This window comes from Poecilia formosa, unplaced genomic scaffold, assembly GCF_000485575.1.
Source record: "Poecilia formosa unplaced genomic scaffold, Poecilia_formosa-5.1.2 Scaffold203, whole genome shotgun sequence".
NCBI classification, from domain to species: Eukaryota; Metazoa; Chordata; class Actinopteri; order Cyprinodontiformes; family Poeciliidae; genus Poecilia; species Poecilia formosa.
The window spans coordinates 882344-902602 of record NW_006800142.1 but is presented as its reverse complement, the minus strand read 5'-3'; the positions used below and the strand labels follow the sequence as shown (position 1 = coordinate 902602).

At 39.8% G+C, this 20259-nt stretch overlaps 1 protein-coding gene across 8 annotated transcripts in view; it reads right to left on the bottom strand.

Moving 5' to 3' along the window:
• Nucleotides 1-1210: 1210 nt before the first annotated feature.
• dtnbb (dystrobrevin, beta b) overlaps nt 1211-20259 on the bottom strand; it is a 36557-nt gene continuing 17508 nt past the window's right edge. For 3 of the 8 annotated variants that reach the window (XM_016679162.1, XM_016679160.1, XM_016679161.1), the window contains exons 11-20: nt 16730-16804; nt 10116-10206; nt 9413-9501; nt 9223-9336; nt 8234-8330; nt 7888-7908; nt 6638-6797; nt 6388-6477; nt 6233-6296; nt 1211-4958 (exon numbers count right to left, since the gene is read on the bottom strand). In XM_016679162.1, coding sequence (XP_016534648.1) covers nt 4847-4958; nt 6233-6296; nt 6388-6477; nt 6638-6797; nt 7888-7908; nt 8234-8330; nt 9223-9336; nt 9413-9501; nt 10116-10206; nt 16730-16804 — 913 coding nt within the window. In that variant the 3' untranslated portion in view covers nt 1211-4846. The remainder of the gene's footprint in view (nt 4959-6232; nt 6297-6387; nt 6478-6637; nt 6798-7887; nt 7909-8233; nt 8331-9222; nt 9337-9412; nt 9502-10115; nt 10207-16729; nt 16805-20259) is intronic. The other 5 variants (XM_016679163.1, XM_016679166.1, XM_016679164.1 and 2 more) reach the window with 5 other exon arrangements.

Genomic DNA, 20259 nt, shown 5'->3' with positions numbered 1-20259 from the left:
ACACCTGCTGTTGGGAGAAGGCTGTGATTTGGGCGATCTGTGTGACTCTTTATACATAGTGTGTTATGATTATGTCGCTAAAAGTATGTAAACGGAGTACAAAGTGTTGAAATGTGCAGTGCTTTAAAAAAAAAGCACCCTTTGAACATTTAGCCTCATTAATATATAAAGTTCAATATATAAAATCTAGTCTTTATTTGATAGACCAATATTTTTGGAAAGTAGACAAAAATATACCTTGTTTTCCTTTACTTTCTACTACAAATTTTTACTTTTGTAAAATTCTCAGAGGTGAGGCACACATTTACATTTACAAAACCACAGTTAATTCATTGCTTATCCATTTTTGTTGGAATTTTTCTGTTCACTTTTGTTTAGAAATTGCTCAATCTCAGTCAGAGGAGACTGACTGAGATTCTATGTAATAGATTTTCAGAAAAAAAAAAAGAAATGTAGGTCTGAACTTTGACAGGGCCATTCTTAAGATCATCTTTAGTGTCAAATCCTGCTGGAAGATGAACCCCATGTCATCTCATCTTTTATTTAATGTTTGGTCAAAAAGGAGCCAACTTATGCTCCAACAGGATAAATTCAGCTTTTGGGTCAAATTAGAAAGACATTTTTTGGACTCTGGTGCAGAAATATTTGCATGTTTTCCCTGTGTACACAGTTTAAAAAAAACAAAAAAAACATGACAGTTAATTGGCACTCAAGAGTATTTCCATCTCACAGCAGACGAGGAAACACGAAAACACCAACGTGATTCATATTTTAAATCTTTTTAATATATCTCACATTTGATGTATTTACAAAACAAAACAAAAAAAAAATCTGTGGTTTTGTGACATAAAACTATGTTTAGTCAAATCAACGTGAAAACGAATGCATATACAAGAAGCGTAAGCGTACAGAACACACACATATTTAAATAACATCAGGGAAGCTGTGCTGTCTGCTTTGCACCATGTCTCTGTGAAAAACCAAAGAAAAAACAAAAAAAGGGATTACAGCGTATGCACCTCTGTGTGACCAGCTGTGTCAACCCGAGTTTGGTCTGACAGGGTGGGATACATACAGTATTGCCTCAGGAGGGGTTCAAATAAAATGAATCACTCTGGAATGTATATATATGTATATGTATATACATATATATATATATTTATTTTTTTCCCCATTTTGATAATAATAGTATAACTCTTAAATGCATCTATTTTTTTTTTCAGCAGCAGATGACTTTCCTTCCCCAGGCATTCAGTGAACAGATTAAGGTCGACGACAGACTAGTAATGCAGATATACTTCAATATATACCTGTGTTTTTATATGACACACGTCTGCAAACAGTTTGGCACAAATGTAAAGGCTGAGCGTAAGATCCCCACCCCAAAAAACACGAGAAAATAATCGACAAATAAATAAAATCTCTACAAAGTCACAGACTAAAACCTTGACACGGAGGCTGACAGATTATCTCTTTTGCTGAATGGTTACTTTGTACAGCACTTTACAGTACAGCTACAGGCACAAACTGAAAGAACAGAACAGGAAGATTAAGAATTGCAATAAAATGCAGGATCAGAATGAAAGGGGAAAGGGTCACATTTGTTTGTTTGCTTGGTTTTTTTTTTGTTTTTTTTAAATCTCAGCGTTTTCACATATAATTTGTGGGCCGAAACATGTTTTACAGCAGCAGTGGTTACAATAATTGTTCCTGCTTTCAAATCAAAGTGTACCAGGTGAATAACAGTTTTTGATAAACCCATTACAACGATTAGACTCCATCAATGTTGCAGAGCAGAATCATAGAAATAAAAAGACAATATACATCAAAACAGAGAAAAAAAAAGAGGGGGAAAAAAATCAACATCTACAATGGCAACAGAGGAGCCCCTTTTTGTTTTGTTTTTTGTCTTAACACAGTGTGTAACGGGTCGCTGAAACCTCTTATGTAGCTTATAGGACAGGCTTAGTGCATGAACCAGAAACAAAAAAAAACTTCTGCAGTTCAGTTAAATAAGGATTAAAGAACTGAACTAAAATCCAGAAAATGCACATTTGTTTTTACAGACGGCTACATTAAACAACATGAAATCAAACCAAAAACTTACATGTAAAGGTAAAATGGTTTGATAACCTGTGTGACTTTGAATGATAAGGATGGCTGACCGCTTCACAGCCTCTGTTAACAAAACACTTTGCTTTGCCAAAAGACACAAAGTCACCCACAGACCAATCATTTCTAACCAAACAGCACTTATGGAAAAATCCTCTCCTAAAATCCCTGACACATTTCACGGCACCCTTGATAGAGACGTGGACAAAGCCCTGCAGTGAATCCATCTTTAATCGTCAATGAAACTTTAGAGAAATTCTAGCTCTGAATTGTTTATTTTTACTTCTGTTACTGTGCAGCACCGCAGATTAAATATGGGAAGTTGTCCATCAGAGTGGCTAAAAGAAATTAGTTTCTGTCACATAATATTTATGAACTGTGGAAACAGAAAAAGTATTGATTAATCATTCGAACTCCCTAGAAACTCTGATCAGCTGAAAGAAAAAAGTCAAGATTGTATTAAAAAAACGTTTCGGATATATATTTTAATTAATTAAATAATGGGATTGTTAGGAGAACAGATAATTAGTAATTTAGTTAAACATAATTATTTCTTAACGTGGAAAAAAAATCCCTTGAATTTAAGATAGGATTTGTCAATTTTTTTTAAAGAGCTGCAATAAATGGTGATTTTTTTTATGATTAGGCTGTTTACCGTCTTCATGAAGGGTGCCAAAAGAAGTGGCCATTACACAAATTACTCAATGCTTCATCATTCATTATTTGCTGATTGATTGATTTCTGCACAGGCATGTAGAGTTTCTACCTAAAACAGATCAAACCTACTCATAAGATGTGCTTTGGGAAGTCCTGATAAAATCGTACAAATGTGATCCGAAGCAAGTCCAATTCACTTATTGATTAAACGCGACCTCCCGATATTTCTCACATTTCAGGACTTGAACGGCAAACCGTTAGCTCTGCAGTCCCTGAGCACATTTATCGTCATTGCACATAAATATTTTCTGCTCACTTTCAACACCTAAATAAAGCTATTTGAAGCACTTCCTAGTTCTCTATGGCCTTCCAACCTCACACACTGAATGAGTGTTTACTTTGAAACTCTGACCTCGAGGTCGGCGGCTAGCCCAGCGGCTAACCCGCTAGCGTGCTAACGTGTTGCCTAGCAGCCTCTCAGCGTCCTCCGGAAGGAGGCACCGTGCTGTGTTGAGCTAACAATGCCCTTCAGGTGGTATTCACTGGGAGTAAAGGAGACTTGACTCGTTGTTGTGTGTGTTTTTTTGTTTTGTTTTTTCGCGGCAGCCCTCTGTTTGGCGAGCCGTGCTCTCTGAGAGCACATTAGCAGCAGAGTAGTACGAGACTCATCCAGCGTGTTCACATGCACAGGTTATTCTGGACGCCAGCCGAGGGTTTTATTTGGCTCTTCACACTTAAGTACTAGAATTAAAAAAAAGGCCCTAATGCCAAAGAATTTTTGCACTGCATTATTCCCTGAAATTATTAGCTTAGAACTGAGGTAAATTAGCTTGATTTGCTTTCTTGCCATGAGATTTATGAGAGCGTTTTTATACAAACGCCAGCCTGTCTTTATCTCCTGTCATTTGTTCTGTTTTAAATAAAGCTGATCTCACGTGACAGAAGTCACGTAAATCAATTTTAACCATTTCACAACTGGTTTTCAGAGGTAACAAGTTTCACAGGAGCCTGTGGTAGTTTTACAGTCAGTGACTTTCAACTCCAAAAACTAGGTTGACATTACCCACCTTTGTTTCCACTGATAAAGAAGGGTAACAATGTACTACCAGGGTAGAAATGTATTCTAGAAAAAACTTGTAGTAAAACTTGAACCTTTGTATGGTGGTTTAGGGAGGGAGGTTTTCAAGCATTCAAAACTGGTACATTTTTTAAACTTCATAAGTTAGCTTTATCAGTTTAATATAACTCTTACCTCATACTTTCCATTTTCTGTTAAAAGATTTAAAATCACCAGCACATCTTTGGAACCATGTGTGCTGAAAGAGAGAGTAAATCTTTCAGACCAAAATGAAAATGCTCATCAAAAGATGAAAATTCAGGGGAATAAACATTTCTGGTTTCACAGCAGAAGCAAAGAAACCTTAAGCAGGCGTTTGCTTATTCCTCTGGCCGACTCTCCCCATCATATAAATCATGGCAGTAAAGCAAATTCTAAAAAATAAAAAAAAAAAACCAGTAATTAAAAATAAACGTATCAATAAATAGTGCCTCCTAACAAGACCAAAGTCCCAGAATTTCCCCTGTGCAAGTAAACACAACTAGCATGAATTTGGAGGACACTTCTGACACCACAGCTGTCTTCACAACACCATCAAAGACCCGGCATAGCGTCGTACAGTACAGTAACTAAGTCCAGACATGAGTGCAAATTCATGCAAAAATCTAAAAAAAGAAAAGAAAAGAAAACAAACATCATAAATAAATGTAAACTACTCAAAAAGAAAAAGAAAAAGCCGTCTCCTTGGTGAGAAGGCTCCGTGTGTTTACAGTAGTTTATGTACAGGACGATCTGCTGGAATGGGAGGAAAAAAATCACAGCAAGCTGTTCTTCCCACTCAGGAGGGAAACTGTTCTGGTAATTTTACAGCAGGTTTTTTTTTGTTTGTTTTGTTTACAGGACAACATACACACTTGGTAATTAGACACATCTTGCTAGGCGCAAGGTGTGACGACTTCTTTTTTTTTTTTCACATAGTGAAATTACTTTTTAGATTAGATGCATGCATTACTCTACGTGCTAATGCCAGGGGCTTCCTGCTGATGCCGAGTCTTCCCAGTCGATGACCGGATGTCCTCGCAGGCCGGGGTAGGGATCTCTTCCCCTCAGTGCTTTTGTACTCTCAGTGTGCCTGGACGCACAAACAAAGAGCATGTTTAGCGCCGCCGCCGCCGACCCCGAGGGGCGAACGAATGAAAAACCCGTCTCGGCGCGGCAAAGCGCCGTTCTCTAACTGTTTAATTTCTTTTGTGGTGCCGAGAGAGGCGGCAGTAGAGCCAGATGAGTTTATTATTAGCTGGTGTCGGTGCCATGCAGGGTGCTGCCAGGCCAAGTAAATACAGCGACAACACAGTCATTAGTGGAAACAGATGCCGCTTCTGCGCCAGGAAGTGCTTGCACTTCAGTTTTTCATGTTTAGTGCGCTTGACACGAAGTCAATAACAGGCGCAAGTGCAATCGCTTAATTTCATTTAATTAACTCGAGAGTCCTCTTAACGTGTCACTTTTTCTTCTTGTGATAAGTGCTATAAAATAAAAAGGAATTATAAAAAATATATATATATAAATTCCAGAGTTGATGTTTAATAACTGATTAAACTCGTTAGTTATTCCACCCACTTACTTATTTCATTGCAAATGCGCAATGAGATAAGTAAGTGGATGAAGAGATTCTTGCTACTTCATATTGCACTTTTTCTCTATTTGTGTATTTTATCTTGTATTTATTTTTTGTGTGTTCTCTGTGTGCCTTCTTTAATTGAATTGAACTGAATTCAGTTGTGAGCATAAGTACGGCATCTTCTGAAAGTATTTACACCCCTTCAACATTTTAACGTTTTGGAACATTACGACACTTGCTCTTATTCTCTTCTCACTTTTTTCCCTTTCCCTCTTTTTTCTTCATTGTTTCCTTATTGCATAAGGAAACAATGTTCTTTTTCTTTTTAGGAGACTCACTAGGTGATTTAGGTTTCCCTACATCTGTCAATTTTTCACTGTTTTCTTTGCTTTAATTTTTTTGTCTCTATTTTGTTTATGCTGTAGATATTTTATCTGTTTTTTGTTTTAATTTACATAATTTTTTTGTTTTTCTTGAGTTTTTAATTACTTCTTTGCATTTTTTATGCATTTTTATTTTTTCTTTTTATTTTTTGTTTTGAGAAAAAAAATCTGCAATTAGTTTTTTTTGTCTTTTATACTGTAATTTATTTTTTCTGTCTTTTTTATGCTTTTCCTCTGTTTTTGGTTTGGAGAAGTTTCAATATTTAATTTATTTTTTTTTTTTTTAACTGCTGGTTTGGTCGTTTACATATTTTTTAAAACTCTAAAATCATTTAGTGTTAGGTGTGACACACATTAATATTAACTTTAGTGCAGTTAGAAGACTAATGGATCGGCAAGTACCTGGACCCACCTCTGTCTCCACCATTCCTCATGTTGGTCTCGTCGTCCTCCGCCACGTCATCCACTTTGGAAACAAACACAACCCGACATTTCAGATGCAAAGACTTGGGCCAAAAGGAAGTGGAAGACTCCTCGAATACAGACTGGAGACCGACCTGAGTGGAGCTCTTTCACCAGCGATGACATGGTGTTTGTGATTGAGTCAGCAGCAACTAAAAGATCGTTCCGAAGGTTTCTGGGTACACCTAAGGAACGGTAAGATGGACCGTCATTAGTTCTGTTCTGCTTTGCAATGTGTTACCTTTCAGCTGCGTTACCTTTGAGGCACTACTTTATATTTTTATATTCCATGATTCTCAGCAGGTTTTTTTTTTTTTTTTTTGTAAGGAGTTGGATTCGACTCACCCTGAGCAAAGGCCTCCAGCACGTCTCCTCCCACGCCTGCCAGGCAGTCCTGCGGTGTGTGAGTCGGGGTGGACCCGGCCGAGGTGGAGCGAATGGGCATGGGCATGGAGCAGCCGGCACCGTGACTCGGAGAAGAATGAGGGGAACCTCCAGACTGGGACGGCGAAAGGCAAAATCAGTCAAAAACGCTTAAACAACCTATTTACTGCATTACTAACCTCTTCTTTTTTTATAATGCTAGCATACAGGCAGATAGAAAACAGACAGGCGAATAAACAAAACAGTAAATCTTGTACATAAGTCAAATGTTCTAACATGACAACATAGAATAAATACTAAAAATTAAGTGTTAAAGCACTGCATCTTTTAATCACAAGAGACATTCAGTAAAACGGAGATAAAGTTGCTCTTAATTTCTTATTTGTTCTTCATTTATTGGCATAAATGTGGCTTTTATGGCCAAATTTATGCAGCACAGAGGCGTCAGTGGTACAGAGCACACACACACACACACACACACACAAGCAAATCAAACGCTGCAGCAATGACGTAATAATATCACCTCTGAATCTCATGCTGCGCAACGCAGACGCTCTGTCTGTGCCGAGGAAAATTCACTTATTTCTGCGAGAAGAAAAACGGTCGGTCTGTGCTATTTTCTGACTAAATCACATCATATTTTGGTCACTGGTGGTCGTGGACGTTGAACTTCCAGCTCAAGATGGTCAGGCAATAAATATGTCTAGGACAAAAAAGAGTAAATTTCCTCACTAAGTCCTGAAGCAGTTAGACAAACTAAATTTGACATTGGCATGTCCATTGGCAAATTCCACATTTTAATGTACGGGTATGTACAGATCTTTACTGCCAGTTGTTCTCAGTTTTCTCTTAATGCTACATTGGTTGAGTTTCTCCCATTCAAACTCCTTTACTGCATCAGGATGTTAATAAATGTGACGTGTGGGCATAAAAGTGGATCCTGTGCTGAGTCCAGACTAACAAAAGTACACAGTATTCTTGAAAAGTTTTGAACATATCATTGAACGGGATGACGCTAACCTTCATGCTCAGGTTCAACGGAAAAAAAAAAATCTATGCACTCATCAGGAGTTGTCAATGAAAAAATGCGATATTTTCCTAATTCGATTTCACAAAACTCGTGCAAGCTGTGTCTGTGAGGAACAGGGGGGGAAGCGCAGAGACCATCAACTACTGTAAGCACTTTGCAAAGCGAATCGAGAGCAACTTACAGCCTGCTTCTGCTCCTCATCCTATCAGCCAACAAAGGTGAGCAGAGAGAAAGCGAGAAGAGCGAGAGCAACAAAATTAATGAAAAAAAAGGAGAAAGTGATTTCTGCATGCATCACACGGCACACGTTTACATGGCATAACATCAAGGTAGTCTGTTGTGCTCGGAGAGGAAGACACATTTCATCTATTCAAATCCCAATTATCCGAGGTAGATTAGCAGCAACGAGCCAGTAAGAAAACCACAAAGGAGAGCGGCCGACTCAAGACGTTTGATGCTCTACCCAAGTCGGGGGTCTCATCCTCCCACCTGCAGGTAAATCTTCTTGGACCAGGAGGCGGTCTTACCTTCAGCAGCCTCATCAGACCCTCCAGCTGCACCATCAGCTCCCGCCTGCTCTCCTGCAGGGCCGACATGCGCCTCTCCAGCTCGTCCTTCCTGTGTCTGCGGATGGCAGACAACACGGTTCAAGTTTCAGGTTTGTTCATTTGCGCGTGGATTTTGGGTAAAAACAGCAGTCTGCTTTCTAGTTAGAGTGCAAAACCAAAATAACAATAATAATAATAATAATAATAATAATAATAATAATAATAATAATAATAATAAAAAGTGAAGTTGACCCTAAATGTTTTAGACTAATTTGAGGTAAACTGAAAGTTGTTTATTTATATATCAGTACCGAGTGTTTTTTTTTAAGTCATCTAATTATTGTTTCTGACAGGAGCACAAAGAATAATTTTTTAAAACCAACCAGAAATAAGTGCACAAAAGAAATACATAAACGAATGTAAACTGAAATCCTTCATTTGTGTTGCGGCTTGTTAGCACCCTCTGCTGCTTATATTGTGTAACTGCATATTTACAGATATTGTGAATCAGGTATTTTGAAACTTCCCAGGGACATCAGAGCAACAGATCAGTAAGGGAACAGAAAAGGCTCAAAAGAAGAAAAAAACAAAAAACAAAAACGTAATTTTGAATATTGCCAATGTGCAATATCTGTTGGGTTAGTTTGGAATCTTTTTTCCCCTTACAAGTCTTTTTTTTTTGTTCTTGTTTCACTTTCTGTTCACTTTTGGCAAGGTTTCTGATTTATTATTTAGGACAGAGCACACACAGCCTCGAAGAACATATAAAATGTTATTTGAGCCTGTTCTTCCTGCAGAAATCTCTTCCAAGAGCATAACCTAGCGGTGACGCCAAGCTCTGCGGCACGACAGAAAATTATTTCAGGAAAGAAGAAGAGAAGAGACCCAGAGGTGTTTTCAGGAATGTTTTGGCCCTCTACTTGTGCGTATCTTCCTGTTATCGTCGGGTCAGCGACACCGCATCGTACCTGAGGAGTCGCAGCTCGGTCAGGAGCGTGGGGTTCTGCTGGGCTTTCTCTGGCGTGGGCTGGGAGGCCTGTTCATGCTCCAAACGGAGCCTCTGGATCTCCTGCAAGATCTCCCTGATTTGGGGAAAAATATTTTAAATGTAACAGAACATTTCTTTTACCCCCCCCCACAACGAGAAATCAAGCGAACCTGTTTTTGTTCTCCAGCTCTGCGATCAGCTGTCTCTGTTGCTTATTGGCGTCGAAGTTGAAAGTCAGGTCTGTTGGAGGACACTGTTGCTGCAACGCAAAACACCTCTCAGTAAAACCAGCGAGAAAAGCTACAAACACAGCAACAGTTTTCATGCTTTTCAACATTTTGTCATGATACAGCCACAGACGTGAACTGAAGAGTGGAAGGAAAAATCTGACATATGGGTTTTCAAACCTTTTTACCAATGGAAATCTGAAAAGTGTGGTGTGCGTTTTCACTCAGCTCGCCACAGTCACTCACTGTGAATTTTCCGTTTAGCTAGTGCAGATACCTTAATGAGAAAATGTCTTGTTATAAGTTGAATAATCTGCAAGTTGAACTTTATTATTTAGTACCTAAGTGATTTCTGGAGGAAATTGGTTGTGCTGGGTTTTATTTTGGGGTATCGTCATAATATTTCAAGGTTTTATGTGTAACAAAATGTGAAAACCACGTGTCATTTCCTTCCACTTCACAACTATGCACCACTTTGTGTTGCTCTGTTCCACAAAAGTACCCAAATTACAACAAAAATTCACTTTTTCTACAATTTTCCAGCAACCGAGACGCATTTGAAGAAGAAAACAATAACTTCTATGACTAAGAGATTTGAAACACAGCTTTGACCAAAACCCTTTGAGTCTTTCTGTGAGGTACTTACTGTGGAGTTGCCTGCCTCAGCCGCCAGGCGTGCAGCGTATCGAGCGATGAGCCGGTGCTCTTCGTCTAACCGGCTGGGACTCTCCAAAACACTGACCAAAGTCAAACAAAGAGCAAAACATCACACACATACACACACACAGTCAATCTGATTATTTGCAGAAAAAAAAAATTCACTAAATGAATTCAGGAGTCCAGAAATGGTAGAAAAGGAGCAAAAAAAGATTAGAAGAATGAAACGATGATAACTGGATAAGCAGCATGCGGGATGCTTTTATGACAGCTACGAGTACCCGCTTTGGTCATTTTAGCCAAGAAAAGAGATTTCAAATATTGTCCAAGAGTTAAAATGATCATGAGTGGGACATATGGTGTGGGCAGATGATGGGACATATGCTGCTTCCTTCCCCCCCCCCCCCAGGTCATCTCCAAGCGAGGAGGGAAAGCGAGCTCAAACGGTGCGGGGAGCATTTCCAATTCTGACTGGAGTAAGACCAACGGCCGACAATTAAACTCAGCGTGGCTGTAAAGCCGCTGCATCGACTCAAACACTAACCGAACCTGAAAAACGCAGCAAAAGTGGCTTTTTTGTGCCTTTTTTCCTTAAGTGTTTGATCCCAATTTAAGGCTTCATATCATCAAGGGAACTTTAAACAAACATGGCCTGGGGAAATCCAAAATAGTGTTTTTCAAATGATGATTTTTTTTTTTATCCAGGGGGGGAAAAAGCTCCCTAAACTTAACAAATGGATTTTGAGCTTTTGCTTTTACCTCATTGGAGGGTTTTCAAAGCTGAAACGACCGCACACGTAAACGCCGTTTGTCCTCTGCATCTCGACGAGGAGATTTCCACACCTTCATACTCAATTTAACTCCATTCAGAAATTATCTCAAAGAGAAACTAAATGTGTACATTTCACTTATATATATGGATGCAGGTAGGTTTGGATAGCTATTTTTACTCAATGCATGAAGTAATAATTTCAAAATTGAGTAAGTGTAACACTGATGAATATGTTGGATGTGATGACATTTGACAAAATTGAATGTTTATTGATTGTTTCTATGTTTTTATTATGTGAATCATTTTGAAATGGGCTGCACAAATAAACTTTGACTTGACTTTTTTTCTTTTTGGTCACTTTGGGTATTTTTTTGTTTGAGATAGAAATGTGTTTGATGAGCCGAATCCTTCACAAAACACAACAGGGAAAACTGCAAATTTAGCTACTTTGTTATCATTGCATGAACGACCCCTGAATGAACCGAGGTAATGGCCGAAGTATCCGTCAGATCCCTTGACGGGCTCAATGTTGTGTCACAAATTAAGAGGGAAAAAAAATAAAACGTAAAGGAACTCAATCAGAGCAGAGCGGGACATTAAAAAAACATCTCGCTAAATGGGTCTCGTTCTAAATAATTTACAGTCTCACTGATACCGATGTTTCTTGTAAGAATACGGCGACAGATCAGGGAATTGCTCTGCCCGAAGTTCTAATGCTACGTCCAGATTGTAGTAATTTTTTTTTGACAAAAACTTAACAATTTTCACAATTTACCTTTTAGTTCTTTTCCTGATCTGGTACATTTGCCGCATCCGTTCTGTATTTTTGTTTTCTTCAAACTTCTTTCGTTACTCCCAGATAATGTTGAACAAGTCTAAAAGCATCGAACTGACAGCGCGCCTATTCAAAGTGCTATCTGGACCGGATCGCCATCGGCAGGCTCCTACTTCGGAGAATCGGATTAAGTCAGAATGCTGGGACAGAAAGTCAATAACAGCTTGGGTGTGTGCTATAGTTGGAGTATTTTCACCGTTTCACCTTGCGATCAAACAGTCCTACCCCACAGGGAGCAGGAGACGTGACATTCATCTTTACTTGAAATAAAAATTTTAAAAAAGCAACAACAAAAAAAAGAAATGACGAGAGGTCATAGATAAAAATAGTATTTGTTTTTGTTGTTGAAAGTTACTAAAACATAAAAGTCAAGGCAAAGGTGGAGCAGAAAGTGGTTTTGTTCTGCAATATTAAATTAAACAGACATGTGAGTGCAGTGTGTTGAGAAACAGTAAAAAAAAAAGAGATGAATAACCCCCTTTTTTAATCAGAATTGGTCTTGTCTTTTGTTTTCTTTTTATTATTATTATTTTTATTGTTCATAGACGTATTTGTCATGTGCATGTGTCGTCTTGCCAGTGGGGGCGCTATCGTGCCGCTGTGGGTCTAACAGGGAGAACGAGTTTCCTGGCTCTGGGCATGCGCGGCTCAGAATAAACGAGCTCCTGACAGAGATACACTGTTACGACTCACCTCCTCTGTGATCCACAGATCTGGTTGCACAGGATTCATCTGCCTGTGTACCACTTGATACTGGCCCCAGATTCCCCTAGGTCTGGTGCCGGTAACATGAGCAGGAGTAAGACTAAAGTTCACTGAACATATGCGATAGCTAGAGAACGCTAACATCAATTCATTTAGCAAAAAAATTCCAATTTGGATAAAGCAGCCGCTGCTGTCAATAAAAAAAAAAAAAAAAAATCCAGATCAAAGAAATCGGAAAGTCGGAAGCAGTCACAATGCTAATGCTAACCATTAGCATCAACGAAATATAGCTGTTTACTGGATGCCCGTTCATAATGACTCGGATCGGTACCAACACAGCTGTTTTACATTTATTCGACTGCCCGTGAATGGTAAGTTAAATCACTTCAAAATGTTTTCCTCTGCTGGAAACAGAGCATGACGTAACACAGCATGACGTGTTACGTCATGCTATCCCATTTCCGCATGACGTAACACGTAATAAATTAACTTCCTGGAGGGCGCGCTTCTGTGTGAGAGAGGCAGAAAGGGGGGCTGCCATGTCAGCAGAGCAGACGGTATCAGAAGCCGACTGTGATGGAGCGTCGAGGCAGAGCTCGGGCCAATTTTTTAAGAGCCTGCATGGAGTCTGTAGCCTGCAGCTGGCACTTTGTTTTTCACCCCATTAAAACATGAAATCGGAAACGGTCAACGAACAATGACGGTGGTGGAGAGGGGGGCTCTGTCCCGCTTTAGGGGGGCATCTTTAGCTGAAGCAGAGCGACGACGAGCTTTGCTTTATTCAGCAGGAGCATATTTGACTCACCGGCCTTTCGACAACAGGCGAGAGAATGCTGTGAAATTTTAACAGTGGATTAATATTTATTAGAAAGACAGGGAACAACTCAACCGGGCTGAACAGAACTTGCCCCCCCAACACACTGCAAAAAACCCGCCACAAAATCTCAGCAAGTATTTTTGGTGTAGTTTCCGGTACAAATATCTTAGTACACTTTAAATAAAACTAAACTAGCTAACAAGTAACTTTTCAGCAAGATATAGCTTATATAGCAAGATTTCAGCTTGTTTTTAGTTCGTAATTCTGGAATATTGATTTTTAAAAAAGCACTAGTTCTGCTGGTAGATTATTTCCCTGGGCTGGAGTTGCTGTAGAAAGGTTTTGTTCAGAGGATATTAATATGTCCTAGTGAAAGTACAGACCTGAGTCCAATTGAGAATCTGTAGCAAAACATGAGAAGTCCTATTGGATGGATGCTTTCTAATTTCCCTTTCAAAGAAGAAATGACAAAACATTTCAGTGTCTCTAAAGGTGGAGGTCATTGCAGCAAAAATGTTGCTCTCTACAAGTACTAACGCAAACTCACTCCACACTTCTTTTTTAAACAAAACATATATAAAGAAATGTATTTTTCCTTCCTACTCAAAGTCATGTGGTAAAACTCCAATAAAATGCGCCGAAGCTTGTGGTTGTAACATGACTGGGTGCGTAAAAAGGCTTCCAAAGGGGGATTGCTTGTTCTTGTTCACATCTCTCAGCAAAATCCACAAACGCTGCTTCCCCGGGATTCCTGCTGCGTTCTCATCGCCACTTCAATGTCGTCCCCTTTCTGTTTGCTTGGGACTCCATAATCCCTGTGTTAATTGGAAGAAGACAGTTTCCGCCATCTTGTATTTGCCGTCTGCCCTAAATCCTTCATGTCGTCTCTTCAACTCATCAAACACTTCTTATTTTAGATGCTAGTTGCTCTAATGTGCTTCTTGTTTTTTTTTTTCCTGGAGTTTCTCAGCATGACAGATGTTAGGAGCTGCTGAGGGTTTTAAGAAGTGATCAATAAGATTACAGATTACTCAAATTAGTCAAGCAAATGAATAAAAATGACAAGACAACCAATGGTTGAAGTAATTACCAATGCAATAGTAATGGTGTGATTTTGTGCGCTGCTTTTGCCCTTCAGGTGGCAGATGTGCAGCTGTTTTGACCCCTCTGAGGCAACGACATCCTCCGCGAGTGTCATCTTCACACGGCGGCGCTGACTCACAGAGCAAAATGTCAAGACAAAGGTTATCGGGCTTCTGCGCTACCGCCACAGTGAGAGAAACCTCGGGAGAGAATCGCCTTTCCTGCAACACGAACCCATCCGCTGACCTCCATGGGTTTGGATGCGTGACATCATTAAAGTCCCTGAAACCAGCGCCGCGCCATCAGAAATAACCATCTCCATCAAAGGTTAATGTCATAAATGATTGGCTTGATGGTTAGATTTTGAAGATTAAGTGAAAGAAAACCCCAACACATTTTAAATTGATGGATTTTTTTTTTTTAATTCCTCCCCCCCGTCTAGTTTTCCAGCTGCCCTTCAGCTGAAAAAGTCCTTGGCGAAGGCTGATGACTCTGCCTGAGACTTCCACACCCCCTTCGTTCACGGTCTCCCCCCCCAGATTTCCGACGAAGTCGTCGTCTTGCAGCTCCCCAGTCTCTGAGCGCTCTGATCTCAGGAGCACAAAATTGCCGGAAAGATTTGCAGGAGCGATATGGTGCACACGAGACGGGGAAAATCTAGACCTGCGGGGACAGGACACGTTTACGCCACAGCTCCCCTCGGAGCGCTCTGCTCCGTCGCCGGCTTCATAACCACAGAGCTTCGTTACCCGCTGTGAGTAAATAATGATGCCAGAGTCCAGGCTCTCACACGAGATGGACTGAAATGAGAGGAGGCTCTTAGAGCGACCAGGCTCCATCCGGCTCCATCATAATCTCTTTGTCATGTCATCCTGTTAGGTAGACGTGATCACAAATTCACTGTGACAGCAGAGCATATTTTCTAACTAAAAATACACCCGGAAGGTCACGCTGCTCGGAGGCAAAAATATGTGCAAAGAGGGGGTATGATTTGCTGTTCTCATTCTGATCAGAGACAATCTGTCGTCTATTTTAAGCGCGGCCTCAATTCAGGAGTGATTAAAAAGGATTTATATGGATTTTTCGGGCGACTTATGGAGGTAATTTGTCGTCTCAAGGCCAGAACTGCGATCATATTTTTTAGAGTAACTGTGAGTAAAACAAAACAAAAGAAAAGAAAAAGTCATGGTTAGATATCATTGACCGTAAAAGTTAACAGAAAACTAAGATGTAGTCCTGCTGCTGCAAAAATGTTGTACTGACTTTGGTAAAGCAAGCAAAACTTTATGCTCGCTTGCTTTCATGAGCACGTTATCACACAGTTTAGCTGAGCTGTTCCGTACAGAGTAAAGCATTCATAAGAAGTTGATAGAGGTATTCATAATAACCCTCGAACTTTTTACTTTTTCTCACAATACAATCACAAACTTTGAGGTATTTTACTAAGACTTTTTGGGAGGTAATGTAGTGCATAGCGACGTAAAAGTGACGTAAAAAAACAGCCATCCTGATGGCATAATGCTGAGGATGTTGTGTTTTTTGCCACACATTTACAATGTAGGCCCAAAAGGTTCAATTTTGGACAAATATCTATATTTGTCAAAAAAAAAAACACCAAAAAAAAATAGTTGAAAACCATGTATAATTTTAGGTTTTTGTATTAGTATTTTTTTCTAAAACAAGTAAAAAAAATAAATAAATAAAAAAAAAATAAAACCCATGGCATAATGCTGCCATTACCATCTTTTACCTTGGGGTTCATGTATTCAGGATTGGTGTGCAGTAATTTTTTTTTTGCCTCATATTTGGCATGTAGATCCGTAATGTTCTACGTTTGACACATTTTTAGCTTTTTTTTTGTAAAAAATGTTGAAAACCATTCAACATTACTATTGAATTTACAATTACATGCTGTTTTGTGTTGACCTATCACAAAATATCCCAAGAAAACTAATTTAAGTTTGATTGCATGCAACTGCAACACTGTCATTGCGGCTAACTAGCCTAAACTCACTAGCTTAACGGATATCCTCTTAGCTTGTCTTTTAAGATCTAATAGCTCTAGTTATCTTAATAGGAGTGATGTTCTCAATGCCAGAACTATTTGTGTGTGTGAGACTGGAAATAAACTGATTTTTTTTTGTAACTTTTCCTCATTCATGGCTAAGTGTGGAAGCCTTCTTTAGCTAGTTGACTGGTTAGGACAGCGGGATGCTAGGTCTCTTTATGCTCATACTGAGAGGGAAAATTCTGGTCTGGCGTTGCAATAAAAGGATCACAGCATAATATTGGATCAGTTTTGAAACTCTCCAAAACTTTGGAGTACCTTAAATCTGGTCCTTGTATAGTCAGTTAAGGGGGAGATTGCAGGCATATCGTCAAAAAGCTTACCTTTTGGTAGGAGTGGGTGCACCAGAGGACATGAGCATTGTGTCGTTCATGTTGTTGGTCGCTGCTTTCGGCTGACTAAAACAAGACAAGATTAGAGGTTTTTAATGCTACGCCGCAGAGGTCTGTGCTGCTTGACACCGGGAACGGGAGGAGAACAATTTGCATTTTTATTAATAATCATAAATCAAGCTATTCTAACTTCAGCTTCATCCAGCTGTAAGTAAGAACGTAAGAGCGGAGGCAGGAAGAGGAATCATTAAAACCCACAGAATGTGGTGCACCAAAAAAAAAAAAAAAAGGAAAACTATGATATAATCAACTTTCCTGCAACTGATTTAGATGTTTTTAGGCAATTAGCTCAACTCTAATTAACAAGTGCAAGAGCAACAACAACAAACAAGGATTCTAATTAAACCACAAGTCTAGGGGAAAAAAAACAAAAACAAAACGGCACCAATAAAACAGTGGAAGGTGACATTGTGGGAGGTAATTTGAGAGAGTAAACAAAGCAACGCGGCCCATATGGTGTCTGGATTCGTGTCGGGGCTCGCCAGGACTCAAACTCTCAGGGCACAGAGTCTCATTAACGGATCAAAACATCCCCCAGAAAACAGCAGCCGCTCACAAACACGCGGAGGTCTGCACATCTCTGGATTTGCATCCTCTGAATCTGCACCTTGTAGTTATTAGCCTCGATTCTGTTTGGCTTTATTTACATCTCTCACTATGACACAGAAGGCAGAGCCCTGTTGAGAACTCCTCTGTACTGACACAGGAATTTATAGATATATTACCATACTGTTGTTAATAGCATCATGCAGGGTTTTTTATTTTGCATTATAAAATAATGCAAAATATTTCTGTTTTGTTTTAAAAACAAAACAGAAATGAAAAAAAAAAACCATTTAAATAGGATTATCTCCTCACAAATACTTTTCTGTTCAATATTTTCTGTTTAAATACTTGATATTACACATTAGATTAGAGAAACACATGAATAAGTCATCTGCTCTCGTCTTTCATCAAAGCCATTTGCTACAACTTTCCACTATTTTCGCATCAGGAGAGTAAAAGGAAAAGTATGAGTGCTGAACCTTGCACATACTATTTCTGTCCTCCATGAAAAAAAAAAAAAACAAACATTATGGAAAACAGTTACATAAAAAACAAGGTTTATCGGTCATCAAATCGCCTCAGAAGCAGCTGGAGTCAAAGGACGAGGTCCGAGACTTACCTCTGCGGGGAGAGAGAGCGCCTGCCTCGGTGGCAAAACACATCCAACCACTGCTGCTGCTGCTGCCAGATGCCTAATCTGTCCTCAACTGAGCAGGCGAGCATCTCAATGTACTACACTGCTGCTGTCTCCAAGGAAACTCGGCAGTCACGTGACTTTGTGACGACGTAGATTTTCTATGTCTCACTCAAGCTCCTTTCCCCTCTCTGAGGCTCCACTCTGACTCTGTCTCTTCGCCTCGCCACATGCAGACACGCTGCAAAATGGGGAAATGTCATTTTGCTTTAGCTTAGCCAAAACTGCTAGTAGGTAAAAAAAAAAAAAAAAAAATACAAAATGAGTCTTATTTAGAATTGTGCACAGAGTGCTCATCTGTGGTTGTGAGTATATTTACATTTACATATCTCAACTCCTCCCTTTACCTTCAGCGAGTTACATAAATCAAAGCTCCTCAGAGCGAGACTTCTAAAAATAATCTTCAGCCCCTTTTGTGAATCTATTAATGCAACTCATGTGTAACAGCAGGGTCCAATAAAAAACAACAACTCATTTTTATGTCTGGGTTTTAGTACTTTTATCTAAAATAAGTCGAATCTAAAACGTAGCTCAACTCGCTCGCATAATTGCCTACGGCTCCGTGGCTCATTACCTGCATGAAGTTGATTGAGGACGTCCAGCCCAGACCTCTATCCAGTGTCTCAGAGGTCAACATTCAGGCATTAAAAAAGATCAAAGCCTGCAATGCGCTAAGGCCCGTTTCTCCTGAATGACACACAGTGCAATATAGTAATTTCTTGTGGCTCAGCGAGACATGGGAAACTAATGGGCTAGATCAGGAGAATATTTTAGGCGAGGTTCTGCATAAAGGTTTGAAGGAGTTAGTGTCTAATCTGTAATGGAGAACTTTGATAGCGGTGGGAGATTAAGTTTATTTTTGGATGCTCTGAGCTGCAGACATTGTTGACTGATTAAGTAAACTAACATTGGAACTCTGTTAAGGTCTTTTAATGCACATCTTTTCATTGCTTTGTGCATTTTTGGTTTCATCCATCCCTTGGCCCACCCTGCAATGGCACGGTGCCCCTCCTAGGGGGCGCACCCCACAGTTTGGGAACCTCTGACTTAGCTAACTGAACAGTTGAACGCCACATTGCTATGTTATGTCGTTTGTTGTCATTTATTACGTGGTTATCATGTGAAATGAGATGACAATTTTGCAAGTGTTTTGTAGGAAGATCCTTTTCTGTTGTGTCTTCCTGTTTTGTGATTCAGTTAATATCTTAATCATTTTCACCAATGGAGGCTAATGTAAACAAACAGCACAATATGGCTCCCGAAGCAGCGTCGGTATTGATGGAATATTCATTCATTTAGAATGAACAGTGCCATTACTCATTTATCATGACAAGGTTGAATGAAGTAATAGGAAGCAAATTTCCTGAATAAAAGAGCCATTAGCCAAGGCAATTAAGAGCACAGAGTGAAAGCTATTATTTTCCCAGGAAGTGCAGCTTTGTGCCTTCTTGTCCCTTCGCCCCCAGCACTGACTTCGAAAACACTAGAAGTGGGAAGGGTGGTGCTTTGTTGTCAGGAGATACGACAGATACTAACCGGTTAATGTATACTATTCTTTAAAGTCCTCACAAAACTCAGCAGCACAATGCTTTGGCATATTTGCACCAAAGATGTGACGAACCACACATTCTCCCATCCCTCTTTGGGTAAGGTGGTGAAACGGACCTGCTAATTTCCAACTATACCCATAACCGAATACGTCAGCTTGGACCGGTTAAAATCGTTTGTCGTACGTCTCATGTCACCCTGCAGGATACCTCAATGACTTTCTAGAAGAAGTAGATACTTTGATCTCTTCTGTCCCTTGTTCTTGATGATGCAAATTTCCACCTTGGCAATCATGACTCATCAAATTTTTCAATCATCACTTCACTTGTTTGAGCTACAACTGGTCCACAGTCTTCCAACTCACAAGGTTACCAAAGAGCTAAATCTCGTTTTCACAGGCCCTCTACGCACTTTTCTGATGACTCTCCTGGGAAGATCCTGCTTCGACCCCCTGCTCTTCAAACCTCTAGCACATTCTCAATGTTACCGATGCCAAAGAGTCATTGAGCTCTTGCCTAAATAGTCCTTGTCCTCTATCCACCAAACCCACTTTATGAGACCGAATCAAAGTGACGGGATCATGAGAAGCAGGTAGGATAGCTCTAACGTGTGACGCATCAACAAGCACTGCTACAGAATTGGGTCACCATAACTGTGCAGATTAAAGTGTGGC